The following is a 14,657-nucleotide window of genomic DNA, read 5'->3' as shown; positions in this document are numbered from 1 at the left end:
GCAGGAGTTATGCTTCTAATCTGCTCTCGGCCGACTTTCAGGCTCAGCTGTTTGATGCTATTAGTGAAACTTTTTTTTTTTTTTAATCTGAACTCCCTGTGCGTGTGTGTCAACATGCAGCAGGTGGTTTATTATATTGCCCTGTTATTATTTTATTACGAACTCTTTTTATAGCTGCAATCAAAATAATGGTCTGGAGTTTCAAGGAGGATTTTGCGTCTGTTTTGCACCACCCACTTGATCTCCTGAAAATATTTGGTTTTAGGGGGGACGACACGTGGGGAGCTGGAGCGACTTGTGCTCCCACCGGGATCAAGCAGAGCTAGGCGCAAAGCTTCACTCAAAAACCAGTGGCCACCCAAGAGCAGTTGAGCAGGTTGAGGAGTGCTTGGGGGCTTGCTCCCCTTTTGCCAGAGCTGGGGCAAGGAGAGGTGGCAGCTCTTCTCCAGCCGCCAAGGTGCACTCCACCAGGATGGCAGAGAGGTTTGGTGGAGCTGTGAAAAGCAGAGATGAGCTTGTCTTGCTTTAACCTACATTAGCTCCGGGTCCATATGGTAGATGCTGCCTGTGGATCCTCAGCACCAAAGCAAGGCCCTATTCTTGCACGCCGCCCTGCTTGTGCCAGATGGTGCCTGGACCAAGTGGCCATGCGTGGGGTGGCTCTGGTTAGCCTAATAAACGTCCAATACAAGTCAAAAATCAAAACACACACATACTAACATCTGCTAGAGCCTGCAGTACCCAGCTAGCCTTTCAATACTGAATTAAAGAGCCCCACAGCCCTTCTGTTCCCCTAGGTTAGACACTCATTACCATTTATCAAGCACTGATGTTATCTGGCCTCTCATTTTATTTAGTACCGAAGCTATTAGCATCAGATTTGATTTTGACAGTTGACGCTGCTGCTGGTAAAGCCGGGATCTGGCCGGGTGGATCGCTGCAAAATTCCGAGTTCATCAGCGGCGACACATTCCTCCTTCCCACTTGTTTACTAGGCCGAGACAAAAGAGCTCCTGGCCTGTGCCTCTGTGCCTCATGGTTTATCTCCACCACGGACACGGCTCCCGTCCGCACAAACACGTACCCCAGGTGACAGCGGGACAGAGCCCAACCAAAGGTGCCCGGCCCCGGCTGCAGTACCCCGACATTGCCAGAGTCTGTGCCTCCCGGCTTCGGCTTTCACAGGCGCGGTGGGGACCGGGAGAAGTTTTAATCCTCTTTTGGTGGCGACCCCGATTTCAAGCCTGCGCCTCTGCCCAAACCAATCCACTGCGGCTGTGCCCGGGCTTTCCCCCACGCTTTCTCTGCGAAGCCGTGTCGTGTTCCCCACCCCCGCCCCCCGGCCCTCCCGGTGCCATCTCGGGCGTTTGGACCCTGACCACATCCTGGGCCAGAGCGGGTCTCCAGGGAGAGCAGAGCCGCTCTGAACGTACGAGGGAGCGCGACGGCTTGGGAAGTTCGGCTGGAGCGTGCCCTCCCCATGCTGCCTCGCCTCCAAACGATCCAGAGCCCCGGTTTTCCTTATCCCCCCTCAAAGAACTCGGAGTGGGGAGGTGACGCCGCTGGAACAGACCCTTTGGGAGAGCAGAGGGGCGGAAGGGGACCGGCAGCGCTCTGCGCCTCGCGTTGCTCCCCAGGTGACCCACGCCGCGGAGGCCCGCAGCCTGGCGCGCCGGGCGCTGGCAGAAAGGTGGCAAGACCTCATTACCATACAGCTGAGGGTTTATCTCTCTCTCCCTCCCTCCCTCCTTCCCTCCCCCACTCCGGCCTCCCATCCATTTAACAAGCTGAAATAAAAAGCCACATGAAAGGCCTTCTCTGTGCTTGGCTTTAATGAGGGACACGCGACCCAACAATAAGCGCACGCTGCAATCAGGCCAAGGGCTTTATGGCACACGCCAGACCGCAACCCGGCCGCGGCCAGGCGGCCAGACACGGCCCGCGGCCCCGCTCCCGCCCCGCTCGCCTGCAGGCGCCCGAGCTGTCCCCTTGCCCATGTTTCTGGGAGACGGGGCAGCCTGGGGAAAACCCAGCTCCGTCCCTGCTGTCGACCCCGGTCACCTCGCAGGTGCGCTCGTTCGCCACCGAATTCGGAAGGGCGACCGAGCTCCCGTCGATGCCTGCGGTGCCCGCGTTCCCTGCCATCACCCACCATCACCCACCCCTTCCGCGGAGGGCTCCGGTAGCCGGGGTCAGACTGGGGCCGGGCGTGCGGCACGGGCGCCCCGGAGCTGGGCGCTGCGCCCCGGGAGCCGCCCCGGGTGCCCGCCTGCCGGGCAAACGCCGTTTTACTTTTGGTTTCCAGCCGGGGCCGGCCCCCGCCGGGCAGGGCAGCTCCTGCCGGCCGGCCGCGGCTGCAGGGCACCGCGCCGCCCCGTCCCGCCGCCGGGACACGGCCGGGGACCGGGCACACGCGTGGAGCCGTGGGGTGGAGGGCAACGGGGAACGAACAAACTAACTAACTAACAAGCGTATTTTTGAAACATTTCATCCTCTATTGTTCGGCCGCCGTAGAAAGCTGCCCTGTGGAGAGGCGTCTGATTTTCGAGGGAACTCTCTCTCCCAGTGTGAGCGCCGTAAATATCTCAACAGATGCTCGGCTCGTTCGTAATCAGCTCGGCTCCTCGGCGGGCAGCGCGGCAGCAGCGGCGGCGGCGGCGGCGGCAGCAGGGTATTAATTCGGGATATGAGGGCTCTCCGCAACATTTGGTTCTTTTTTCCAGAAAGGAAAGATGGAAAAGGGGAGGGATCGCCCGTGAGTCTGACTGACAGTTTACATAATGAGCTTGTGAGGATGCGAGGCAACTATATAAACAGCTCGAAGCGAAGCAAGTTTTCCATTTACTGAGCGCTGTTAGCACCGGTTAAAGGAGGAGCGGTTCCACACTAAGCACTCCCCTCCGCGTCTCTCACCAAACCCACCCGGCTTTGGAGTTTATAAAGGCGACGACAGCGATCAGAGGTCGGCGGCTGGCTGCAGGATTAATTCCCTGAAGGGGGACGGATCGACACCTGGATTTTACCTTCCGATTTCTGCTGCTGCTCGGGGAATATTTGGAAGAGCAGGTTGCTCCCGGAGAATCGCCGTGACGCCTCTCTTTTCTCCCTCGACTGAGAAGCCCTTGCTTGGTCCATTTGAGGAATACAGAAGGAAAACTAAACCCACTAAGAACTGGAAGCTCGAATAACACAAGGATGACAGCCTTGCGCATCTTTGGCTTGACGTTTCTGTTAACGATTTTGCAGCAGGTAATCGCACAGGCAGAAAAATAAAAAGGGTTCGCGAAGTGTAAAGCGGGTGATGGAAGCAAGTTTGCATGGCAAAGCCGGGTAAGGTCTGATTTGGCTATTTTGTGTGTCTCCCCTTTGTGCAGAGGGTGTCCGGCTCCGGCGTCTTCCAGCTGGAGCTACACGAATTCGTGAATAGCCACGCGTCTCTGGCCAGCGGGGAGCCCTGCACCCCCCACTGCAGGACCTTCTTTCGCGTTTGTTTGAAGCATTTTCAGGCAGTGGTTTCCCCGGGCTCCTGCACTTTCGGCAGCATCATCACCCCGGTTTTGGGAATAAACTCCTTCAGCATCAAGGATACTGAGAGATTTGACAGCCCCATTAAGCTGCCCTTTAACTTCACGTGGCCGGTGAGATTCTACTTTGAACCCGATTTTGATGGTGGGCAGGAGGGTGGCAAGGGCAGGCTAGCCGCGGTGGGCTGGTTGCCTGTAATGGAAACAAACTACTTTTGCTTTTAGATTTATTTCCAGAACTTCCAAAAAAAAAAAAAAAAAAAAAAGCTCATCCAGATCAGAAGCACTTGGGATGACTAATGTTATTAAGAAAAATAAAGCAAGGGGCTGAGAGGCTTGAAGGTGGGGATGTGTATCCGTGGTCTGTGGGAGCAAGGGAAGGAGGGAAGTGTGTAGCCGAGGGGAGAGTGCAAATGCGGGGCAGGGCAGGGCAGGGCAGGGCCGGGCCGGTGTGCCGTGGCTGGGCTGAGCTGGGGCTCGGTGCGCGCTGGGTGCGGGGCTGAAGCTGTGTCTCTCCCGCAGGGAACCTTCTCCATGATCATCGAGGCCTGGCACGCGCCCGACAACTACCTGCCGGAAGGTGAATACTGCGCGCGCCGCCGGCAGGGGGCGCCCGCGCGGCGGGAGCGCCCCGGGCCCGTCCCGAGCGGCCCCCCCGGGCCCAGCGGCCCCCCCGGCTCAGCTGTTTATGCCATAACTCCAGGGCCGGCTTTATCCCACCATCAGGAGCCGGTCCCCCAACGATATCCATCAGGGGCCGCTTTGATTCTGCCCCGGCCTAATCTCCAACACAATTGCGTTTCCTCCGGTTTATTTTTGGCGTGGGAAAGCGAGGCGGGCTGCGGTGAGAAAGCCGGGAGCCTGCCAGCAAGCCCCGTCCGCCTTTTCCTGTATTTTACACCTTGCTCGAATTCCGCCCTTTGGAAAGGAATAATGGCTTTGGGATGTTTTTCTGAGAGGAGAGGAAAAGGATATTTCACAGCAGCCCTCCTTTCACAGGCCCCTCGGCTGAGTCCCTTTGGCCCGGGTTCGCACAGCCCGGTGGCCTTTTTGTACCCTTGCATACATCAACCTCCAGACGCGTGCCTGCGTATATGCATACATATGTATATGTGTGTATTATATGTGTGTATATATGTGTGTATATGTGTGTGTGTATGTGTGTATGTGCGTGTACATATGTGCGAGCGGGGTATCCCGCTCCGCTGGCCGGGCGGGGCGGGACGCTGCAGGCCCAGAGCCGCTGACCCGCGCCCGTTCTCCCGTAGGCTCCCTGCCGCCCCCGGAGGAGTGGCTCATCAGCCAGATGTCGATCCAGCGGTCGCTGTCGGTGGGCGAGGACTGGTCGCAGGACGTGCATCAGGGCCCGCTGACCAAGCTGCGCTACTCCTACCGCGTGGTGTGCAGCGAGAACTACTACGGCGAGAGCTGCTCCCGCCTCTGCAAGCGCCGCGACGACCGCTTCGGGCACTACGTGTGCGCGGCGGACGGGAGCCTGGCCTGCCTGCCCGGCTGGGCCGGCGAGTACTGCACCGAGCGTGAGTGCCACGGGCGGCCGGGCGGAGGGAGCGCCGCGGGCCTCGGCCGCGCCTCTAAAGCTCACGGAGGCCTCCCGTGGCCCGGGCCGTGTTTTCGTGCCGACCTCTCCACTCCCTGTCAGAGTGAGAGAGGCAGAGGTGCGCGCTGAGGACTTTGGCCCCTTTGGCTGCAACCACCCAACGCTGTGCTGCACCTATGCGAGCCTTAGCAGCAAAGAGCGAGCTGGCAGGAAAGGGACCTTGGCTGATAGCCCTGAATAGCAGTGGCTGTTGCAAGGTAAAAGGGTAGCAGCTTGTTCGCACAAAGTCTGCCACCAACCATTCCTGCAGCCAGAGGACATGAGATGGGTGTTGCAGTGTAGTCGTGGGAGCCTTTACTCTGAGCTCAGGGTATCATTGAGTTTTTTCAGCCTTTCATTAGCACAAGCCAAAGCCGCTTTCTCTAGCTGCTTTTCTAGCAAGAGTTGCAAGAGTTCATGTTTGTTGCATAAACAGAAAAACTAAAGGACAGCTTGTCAAGTATTGGCTCTCCCTATTCACTTCCTCCTGTTCCAGAACTCCCCGTACCAAGAAGTTTTAAAACAAAGCTTTGAACGTGTAAAACTCTTTATGAAGTATTTTTTAAAAGCTTTTTATCCTTTAAAAGTGTATTCTGTAGTGCCATGTGTTTTCACCTAAACATTTATGCTTTTTTATGTTCTCTTCACAGCCATCTGTCTGGCTGGATGTACTGAACAGAATGGATATTGCAACAAGCCTGGAGAGTGCATGTGAGTAGATGGCAAATGCAGTCTGAACATCAGTTAAAATGTCACCTTGTAATAGAAACTTAAACTCTTCTCCATGTCATTAATGTTTTAATTGGACTTTTCTTTTAGCTGCCGTCCTGGTTGGCAAGGCCGCTACTGTGATGAATGCATTCCCCATATAGGCTGCCGCCACGGGACTTGTAAAACACAATGGCAGTGCATATGTGATGAAGGATGGGGTGGCCTCTTCTGTGATCAAGGTTAGTTCTGAAGCTTGCAGTTACAGCCCCTAGGTTGCGTACTCCTTTAGTACTACACTAAGGAATCTGACCCACTGGATCTGGAATTAAATTTCCCCAAGGTACATCTTCACAGGCATCAGATTGTAGCACTGCAGCCTTACATACCAGTTCTTGTAGTAATTTTGTTTGAAAACAAGGAAACCTTTTTGGTAGCTGCAGTTTTTCTCTTGCAAAAGAAGTTTCTCTTGGACAAAGACCTAACAATCTGGATGAGTGTTGAACAGACAAGTTTTCTGCCTGCTCAAGCAGGCAGAATACCTGAAATAAACCAGAATAAGTTTAACTTATTCGTTGTACAAGTATAAGAGTTTACTAAATGGTTTCCAGCAGCAGTAAACACCATCATTTGGGCCTTCCTTATTTTGCATGCAAGGAAGTTAACTCATGTGATAAGTCTGGAGCATGAGAGAAAAATCATGTAAGCAAGAATGAAAAGTACAGGTTCCATTTTAAGGTACACCAGACCACTTCCACCTATTCAACCCACTGAATCACTGAACCGGAGCCAGCTGAGCAGTCATGTTCTCAAGGCCATATATGCACTGCTGGCACTGAGATCACTAAGTGCTCAAATCAGGCTAAGTGTTTCCAGGACAGTTGTAGGATTAAGATGGTGAAGGCTGAATTAAGCAGGAAAAGTAAAGTTGCAGATTTTTTTCTGCTTATAGTTATCTATTAACCAGTTGCATTCAAATTACTCCATAATATTTACACAGATAATAAAGCTTTTCTTACTTACGTCCTATGAACTTATGCTTAACCTCTGTCTCAAATTTAAAGGAAAAAAAATAAAACCATCAAGCTTGGCAGGGCATTTGACAGTTTAATCTACTAACATCCATAACAAAAGAGCAAATAAACAATAAAAGATTTCTAGTGTTTGTTTAAATCTCAAAGCCAAAACATCTTTTGTTTTTCCTCCTTGCCTTTCTAGAATGTGCCTAAGAGCACACCTTTTAGAGATGGGACTCAGTTTTGTAGTGTGTAGCTTGCTGTACATGAAGGGGCCATAGTGCCATGGTGTGTGTTTCAGAGAACACACGCTTATGAAGTACATTTTCCAGTTTGGTACCTAAATCCAATTGCAACTAACAGTTTTATCTCCACAAAAAAGGGACAATATAACAAAACACTAAGAAAGTTATATTTTTGCCAGCTCCTTCAAAATTCAGAGCCCAAGTGATAGATTGGTAATCTGATTATGACTGATAATAACCCAGATAACAATCTCCCGTGTTCCCATCGATACCAAAACAAAATGCTTCATTGGAAATTCTGTCTTTTTTCTTGACTACAGCCTTTTTGTATGTATATATTTTTCCACCTGTCAAAGACCTGTTCTCCTAACTCCTGGTATCTTTGCAGATCTGAACTACTGCACGCACCACAGGCCATGCAAAAATGGAGCAACTTGCATGAACACGGGCCAGGGCAGCTACACGTGCGCGTGCAAACCCGGCTTCACCGGCGTCGACTGCGAACATGAGATCAGCGAGTGCGACAGCAATCCCTGCAGGAACGGCGGCAGTTGCACGGTAGGGCCATTTTAAATGGAAAGCCTTTGTGTGCAGTAAGCCCCGGTGTACCTTTCCAGCAATGGCTCGGTAACAACAGGACGGGAATTCGATAGGACGCGGGTTCATTACTGACGCTCACAACTATCATACTGAACCCTTTCCGAGAGGTGTCGGGGGAGGAAGTCTGTCACAGGAGGAGATGTATCATCTAGATTAGAACTGGTCAACTGATCCTTGGGTTTCTGTGGCAGCCATTATGAGAGCTTGGCAAGATCCAGGGTTGATGAGGGAGCAGATCTGTTAAAAATAAGCTTCTCAAACCACCGTTCATATAGAAATGCACTGTCTGTATTTTAATAGTAAATTAAAGAAAATTTTGCTTTCTGCTATGAGAAGATAGTGTCGAACAATATGGGGGCAATCAGCTGAAACTTTCTGCAGAAGAGAATTCCACACTTTTGGATTCTCGTAGTTTAGTGTTTCAGCCTGTTTTTGGATCCAGTTAACGATGGATTCTTACCAATGATGGATTGGTAAAGGCTGATTGATTATAGATATCAAATGTAATCTGATGCATGTTTAAATTAAAGCCAATGCAATTTTTAGATTAAAGCACAAGACCCTACCTACCTTCTCCCAAGGCCTTGGACATATAGCCCTTGGAAAGAAGAAACAGTTTGCTATAATTTAAGTGGTGGGACTTAGGCAATCCAAAGCAACTTAAACCCTTATGAAATAAAAAAGGGCTCTCACACTGAGGATAAATGGTCTGATCACAGCTGTGAGGTCAACACATACCACCCTGCTCTGGGAAGACCTCTGGATGCCATCAGACAGTGGTGTTAGCAATGCTTTTGTGTAGCTGCCTGTGTGCTCCCTACAACTGCATCTGCTCTGCGTGTATAGCTGCATGATTACTCCTGTACACTGAGTACAACTGAGCCACAACTCCGTCCCTCACAGTCCAACCTGCAGTTGCTCACTCTCCTGATGTCACTTTTGCCACATCAGGCTGTGGATGAGAGGAGACTGAACAGCGCTTGCTGCTGACCAGAACTAAGCATGCAGAGAGCTATCATTTCTTTCCATTAAATAACAGTGGCCTAATGTTGTGTTTTGCAGGATATGGAGAACGGTTATCACTGCCTGTGCCCCCCTGGCTACTATGGCACTCACTGTGAGCACAGCGCTCTGACATGTATAGATTCTCCGTGCTTCAACGGTGGCACGTGCTTGGAAAAGGATCAAGGGGCCAGCTACACTTGCGTTTGCCCTTTTGGCTTCACGGGGTCTAACTGTGAAAAAAAAGTAGACAGGTGCACAAGCAACCCCTGTGCAAATGGTGAGTCTTTTTATCAAAAAATCTCATGACCCTGACTTATTTGTGCTTTTCAGTGCAGAAGTGATAGAAATCCAATCTGACCTCTACTCTTCCTCTAGAACATTAGTCCCTCTCCCCTGCTGTATTCCACATCCACCCTAATTTTAGTCTCTTGCTGGGGCGGGACTTGCACTGGCATTTTCTATGCAACAAAACAATACATGAGATTTATCATATGGTGAGGAAGATGGAAGTTAAATTAAATTAACTCTATTACATATTTAGAAGGGGCATAATTTTAAGGCACGGTGATACAATTAGGTAAAGTAGAATGAACTTCTAGATGTGCGGCCGTTTTGTAAAATAACCTCTCTCTTCTTGAGGTAGTATAACATGCTGACCAGAGAAAGGTTTAGATTTTTGCATGAAGTGCATTGCAAACTAATTTTTATTTCATTTTTTTCCCCTCAGATGGTAGTTGCTTTTACCTTGGGCAGATTCGTGTGTGCCGCTGTCGGGCTGGTTTCTCTGGTCAGAAATGTGAGATAAACATCAATGATTGTGCCAGAAACCCGTGTTCCAATGGGGGAACTTGTCATGATCTAATCAACGATTACACCTGCACATGCATGCCAGGCTACAGTGGCAGGAACTGCGACATCAAAACCAGAGATGAATGTACTTCTGGGCCATGTGAGAATGGAGGCACATGCTACAGTGGACTTTATAGTGCCAACTTTGTTTGCTACTGTCCTTCTGGCTTCATGGGCAACCGCTGTGAATTGCCAGTTTATTCAGTGCCCGTTACACTTCCTCCTAAACCGGTCCCCTGGATTGCTATATCCATGGGGGTGGGGCTGGTGGCTTTGCTCATACTGTTCTGCATGATAGCAATGGTCATCAGGCAGATGAGGATGCACCCAGAGCAGGAGTTGGAGACAATGAACAACCTGTCTGACTTCCAGAAGGACAATCTCATTCCAGCTTCCCAGCTGAAAAACACCAATAAAAATAAAGACCTTGAAGTGGACTGTGGGCTGGAGAAATCAAACTACAAACCCAAGAACCATAAACTGGACTACAATCTGGTAAAAGACCTGACAAGTAGAGGGACACCAGAAGATAAATATTACAAAAGTGAAAAGTGTTTAGGAGAGAAGTCTCCCCTCCGACTACACAGGTGAGAATGTAATTTCCATTATAGTCTTTCTTACAGCCACTCATCTTCATATCAGTCTAGAAGCAGATGAGCATATGAGGGAAAAAGAAACCTCAAGCAGATAATATGCAAAACAAACCAGATCAAAGCCAGGAATCTTCATACTGGAGTATGTGTGTCACAACCAAGTGCTATCCTTAGCTAAGTCAATTAATTAGAGTGTTTGTGCAGGGTGCTGCTGGTATGGATACTGTGAAGGAACCCAGAGTGGCTAGACCAGTGGTGAAAGTAAGAAGTATCTTTCCTTCTTCAGTAGATCTTGGAAGAACAACAGTAAAGGCATACAGTGATTAAAAATAAGTATTTCACTTTGTGAGAAGGCAAGATGGTCTGCTTACTGAGAAGAATGATAGAGTGAAAACAACTACTCTTTTTCCAAAGGAGAAAAGGGCGGGTGTTCAGTGGCTTATCAGTCTTCTGATTCATGTGCTGAAGGTCTTGACTGAGATCTGCATGTGGTTGTTAGACCAAGGGCTCTGAGGAACCTGCTGTTAGGTTGGACATGGCAGGAGCATAGGAAGACTCTCGCTGTTCCTTATTTCCACTTCTCTAGCATAATATCCTGACAGACACAGAACGTGTGAAACTTGATCCCATGCACTTCCCTTCCACACCTTCATGGCTATCTCGTTCCACCACTCCATATTCATGGTAGATTTTGAGAGTCAGGCTTGTCAGTAATCAGCTAATGTTCTTTTTTTCTCTGCCCTGCCTTAGTGAAAAGCCAGAATGCAGAATATCAGCGATATGCTCTCCGAGGGATTCAATGTACCAGTCCGTCTTTGTGATAACAGAAGAACGGAATGAGTGCATCATAGCCACAGAGGTAAGTAAGTACAGAGGTGGACAGGCATAAATTCACAAGGTAAAAGGGTAAATTATCCTTTAGTATTGTATCTGAGAAGGTTCCTTTATTTCCAGGGATCATGATGCTTCCAGCGTTTTCCTCTCCTCTTCTGTGGCCCACACAGAATATGCAGTGGGGAAAATAAAAAAATAAGCTGCTCCGCCTTTATTAAACCAGAGGTTTTGGGCATAAATAAGTCAGTGGTAGATGAAAACACAGAACATCAGCCCATAAAAATTCAGCACATTGTAGGATTATTTCCTCTTAAATAAGTGGTCAGAAAAAAATGGAAATAATAATCGTTCTTAGGCCCATTGATGTAAAGCCATGTTTTTTCCTGTGACTACAATGGATAATCTTTGTTCTGTGGAAACAGGCAAAGCTATAGATTTCTAGCTGAAGATGGAAGGTAGCAGGATGTGTTAGTGGATAGGCATAACAACCATTTAGGAAGTCTGTTATAAGGTAATTTCAACCTCTTAGCATGTAAGCTCCAGCTCAGTACCCTGTAGCAGAAGTTATTGCTGTTACTGATAAAAAATTTCAATTTTTATGTTATATTGAAAAGTTGGATACACAAAAAAAGGAAAGGCCTAACACTGAACTTTAAAGACTTAGAAAAACAGATATTGAGGAACCAAATGGTTCCTGAAGAACTACCAGCCTTTTGGAAAAAGTCTCAGTGGAAGTTAAAGGCAGTTTAACTTCCAATACCTGCCTTCTTCGGTGTAGTCATCTTTAGGACTAATTGCAGCCTATAGGAAAGAGAAGCTTGCTGTGCCATGCAGCAGTGATCTGTGAAGTCAGATCTGCAGGATTCAGTCTCTCTTTCCAAGGTGGATATCAGATTTCCCCTTGAAAGCAAGCTGGAACACAAGTCAACCAACAATATTAAAAGTTTAAGACTAAGTGAAAGGATTCAGAAATACAAATGACAGCTAGACGCTTCATTCCTGTTAAGTGACCTAAATACTGTATCTTCAAAGATCTTGCTGAGCAAAGCTAAGCTCCCAAATTTACATCAGGCGTCTCCAGAAATTATTCTGTTTTCAGAATGACAACCCCTAGAATCTCTCTGCACACCATTCAGGCTTAATGCTTCTAAACACAAGCTATTTAACTATACCGTGTACATTTTTTGCAGATCCCTAATGTTAAGCACCCAGGTTTGTAAGCATTCTGCCCCTGAGGCCAGATAGAGAGGCCACAGATGACTATTTTATTTTTGCTGGTGATTCTTTGCCTCTGGACCCAACTGAAAACATTAAACACTGAGAGTTAAACTGCAGTAATGTTTGGCTTAAATCGCTTTGGTTTGACATAGCTGAATTACAGTTTGTTAGTTCTGCACTACTCTGTATGCTGTGATTCCTTCTCATTCCTGGTGTTGTTTTATATCCTGACAGGTATAAGACTGAAGATCAGACCATTTGCACCTCAGATTTGATGATGCCAGTAGATGGACGTTCCTGCTGCATTGTTTACAATTCAGAACTGGATTGGACTGTTTTTAATTACATGCAACTTGCTGCTCTCAGGCGGAGGATGGAACTGAGTGAACTGGACAGACTGTGAATTTACTGAAAGATGCAATACACCTTTTTGTTCTTACTGCCCTTGTTTGAAGTTTGATACCAGAAATCTCATTTGCTATTGAAAAGGGGAGGCAGAGGGAAGAGAGAGGTTAAAAATGTTGGTGTTTTAAAAGATGCTGAGGCCAGTTCCTCATGGACAGACCCCTGGCTTTCCAGAACTCTGGTTATGGGAGGTGCTGGTAGATAAGGAGGCACATAACTGTCACAGATGTTGCCATGGAAGGTGCGAAGCAAGACACGGTTGCTATGCAGATAATGGATACAGTATAAATGAGGTCTCAATTTTTTCTGGGTTTAAAAGTGCCTATAATGTGTCAAGAGAATCTAACAAGCCCAAACAGAAACTTGACTGCTGTTTTTGCAGTTACCTGAACAGTACTGGGCAGAGGTAGTTGATACTTCCTGCTAAACATCCATTTGCATCTCCTCTCTCCTGCTGCATGTACTGGACACTGTGTAAGGGGTGAGAGGAGGAGGAAAGAAGAAAACCGAATTTACATGTCAACTCATTTGGTGATGCTTTGGAGAACTGATTGACTCAAGCCACGGTGTGGAACGTGATTTTTGGGGAAGTTATGATAAGGAATGTGTACTGCCTCGTCCCCATTGGTAGGGAGGAGGCGATCCCAGCTCTGTATAAGGCCTTACAAATGCGTTTAAAATCAATCAGCTCCTAGAACCTTTATGTGCTGAGCTGTCTCAGCTGTTTTCATGCCCTTTGCACTACCAGTGATTGTGAATAGACATTACTTCTTTTCTTCTCCTTCCTCATTCTCTTCCCCCTGCCTTATTTTGACACAAATTCAGGGGTTTATGTAGTGTTTCTGAATTAGGTGCCACCTTTTACTGCAAATAGTCTCAAAATTGCAGCTGTTACTTTCTGAAGAAGCAGCAGCAGTGTGACACAACCCACTTACTCCCCCCACCATTTCTCCATCTGGTTGCAAAACTCCAACTCTTGTTCTTCATCCCGGTTCTAAATGCCCAGTAGTGAAGCACTCGCTGAGATGCCCTCTGCCAAGACAGGTGGAGATTGAAGTTAGAAGGTTTTAGGCTCGTCCTGTTTCTTTCATACCCACCCAGTGCTACATGGAAAATGTGCTGTGTCCGTCCCTGGCAGCCAGAGGCAGGCAGAAGCTTCTTTCTTCTATACATATTTACAGCAATAATACCGGACACCCCAGTGGAAAGTGCCGTGACACTCATGAATGAGACCAGGGCATGGGGCAGAATGAGGAGGGAGAAACAAGATCTCTTGGAGGAAACACAGACTGTGCTATCTCTCTGACAGTGATATTCCTGCCCTTGTAAAGCCTGTTGGACTAGCCCATCTACTCCCTTGAACTGTGCAGACAAGACTCCTTCATATTGTCCACTACTGACCTTCTGCTCTGACCACGTAGGACCATTTTGAAGATGACCTTCAGAAATCAATAATATGGGTTTTAGTTTGTCTGTTTGTAGTTTATTTTGAAGACTAGTATTTCAGTAATTTAAAAAAATCAGAAGCACTGAACTTTCTACGTTTTATAACATTATTTTGTATATAATGTATATTTATAATCAAAACAGAAGTGTAAATATGTTTATTACTTCTCATGTAATGTTTTTAATGTGATGACAAAGTTTGAATTTTATTTTTTTTTCGAGCAATGAAAATACTTTCCTGCTACTACAAAGTTTGTTGTGGTTTGTCCTTTTACACATATTATTCTGTGACAGCCAAAGTTAGCGAAGCCCCCCAGAAGTAACCTCACCTGCCTGGTCCCTGCATTTTCATTGTGCACACCAAATGATGTCAGCTGCTTTTTATAAAAAACAGTTATAGTGTTAACACATGTCAACAAAGTTGTTCAGCTGAGTGGCATTCATCTGACATTTTGAGATGTTATACATATTTATATTGTGATAGATAATATTCAAATTACATATATACACACATGTATATATATATATATATATATATATATATATACACACATTCTCCGGCTATGTGTGGGACTGAACTGTCAGGAAAGTTATTTTTATTAAACTTTTCACTTTTC

At 47.8% G+C, this 14,657-nt stretch overlaps 1 protein-coding gene across 2 annotated transcripts; it reads left to right on the top strand.

The window, feature by feature from the left end:
- The first annotated feature begins 2,352 nt into the window (after positions 1-2,352).
- Positions 2,353-14,284, top strand: DLL4 (delta like canonical Notch ligand 4). 2 transcript variants are annotated; one of them, XM_074543033.1, is made up of 11 exons: positions 2,359-3,249; positions 3,375-3,638; positions 4,047-4,104; positions 4,793-5,062; positions 5,772-5,832; positions 5,941-6,071; positions 7,479-7,648; positions 8,753-8,972; positions 9,423-10,131; positions 10,888-10,996; positions 12,424-14,284. In XM_074543033.1, the coding sequence occupies exons 1-11, from the start codon at positions 3,196-3,198 to the stop codon at positions 12,427-12,429; spliced, it is 2,052 nt and encodes a 683-aa protein (XP_074399134.1). In that variant the 5' UTR covers positions 2,359-3,195; the 3' UTR covers positions 12,430-14,284. The 2 variants fall into 2 exon arrangements, with proteins under 2 accessions (XP_074399133.1, XP_074399134.1); XM_074543032.1 differs by lacking the exon at positions 12,424-14,284 and having other exon boundaries at positions 2,353-3,249; positions 10,888-12,398.
- The last annotated feature ends 373 nt before the right edge of the window (positions 14,285-14,657 follow it).

Source organism: Zonotrichia albicollis, chromosome 6 (assembly GCF_047830755.1).
Source record: "Zonotrichia albicollis isolate bZonAlb1 chromosome 6, bZonAlb1.hap1, whole genome shotgun sequence".
Lineage (NCBI taxonomy): Eukaryota > Metazoa > Chordata > Aves > Passeriformes > Passerellidae > Zonotrichia > Zonotrichia albicollis.
Note: the sequence above shows the minus strand (reverse complement) of the source record. Positions and strands in the feature narration are given on the sequence as shown.

Excerpts from the sequence above, each read along its gene's own strand:
- DLL4 (XM_074543032.1), top strand. The coding sequence starts at position 3,196 with ATGACAGCCTTGCGCATCTTTGGCTTGACGTTTCTGTTAACGATTTTG. Across the intron at positions 7,649-8,752 it reads GGAACGGCGGCAGTTGCACG|GATATGGAGAACGGTTATCA; the intron begins GTAGGGCCATTT and ends TGTGTTTTGCAG. Across the intron at positions 10,132-10,887 it reads TCTCCCCTCCGACTACACAG|TGAAAAGCCAGAATGCAGAA; the intron begins GTGAGAATGTAA and ends GCCCTGCCTTAG.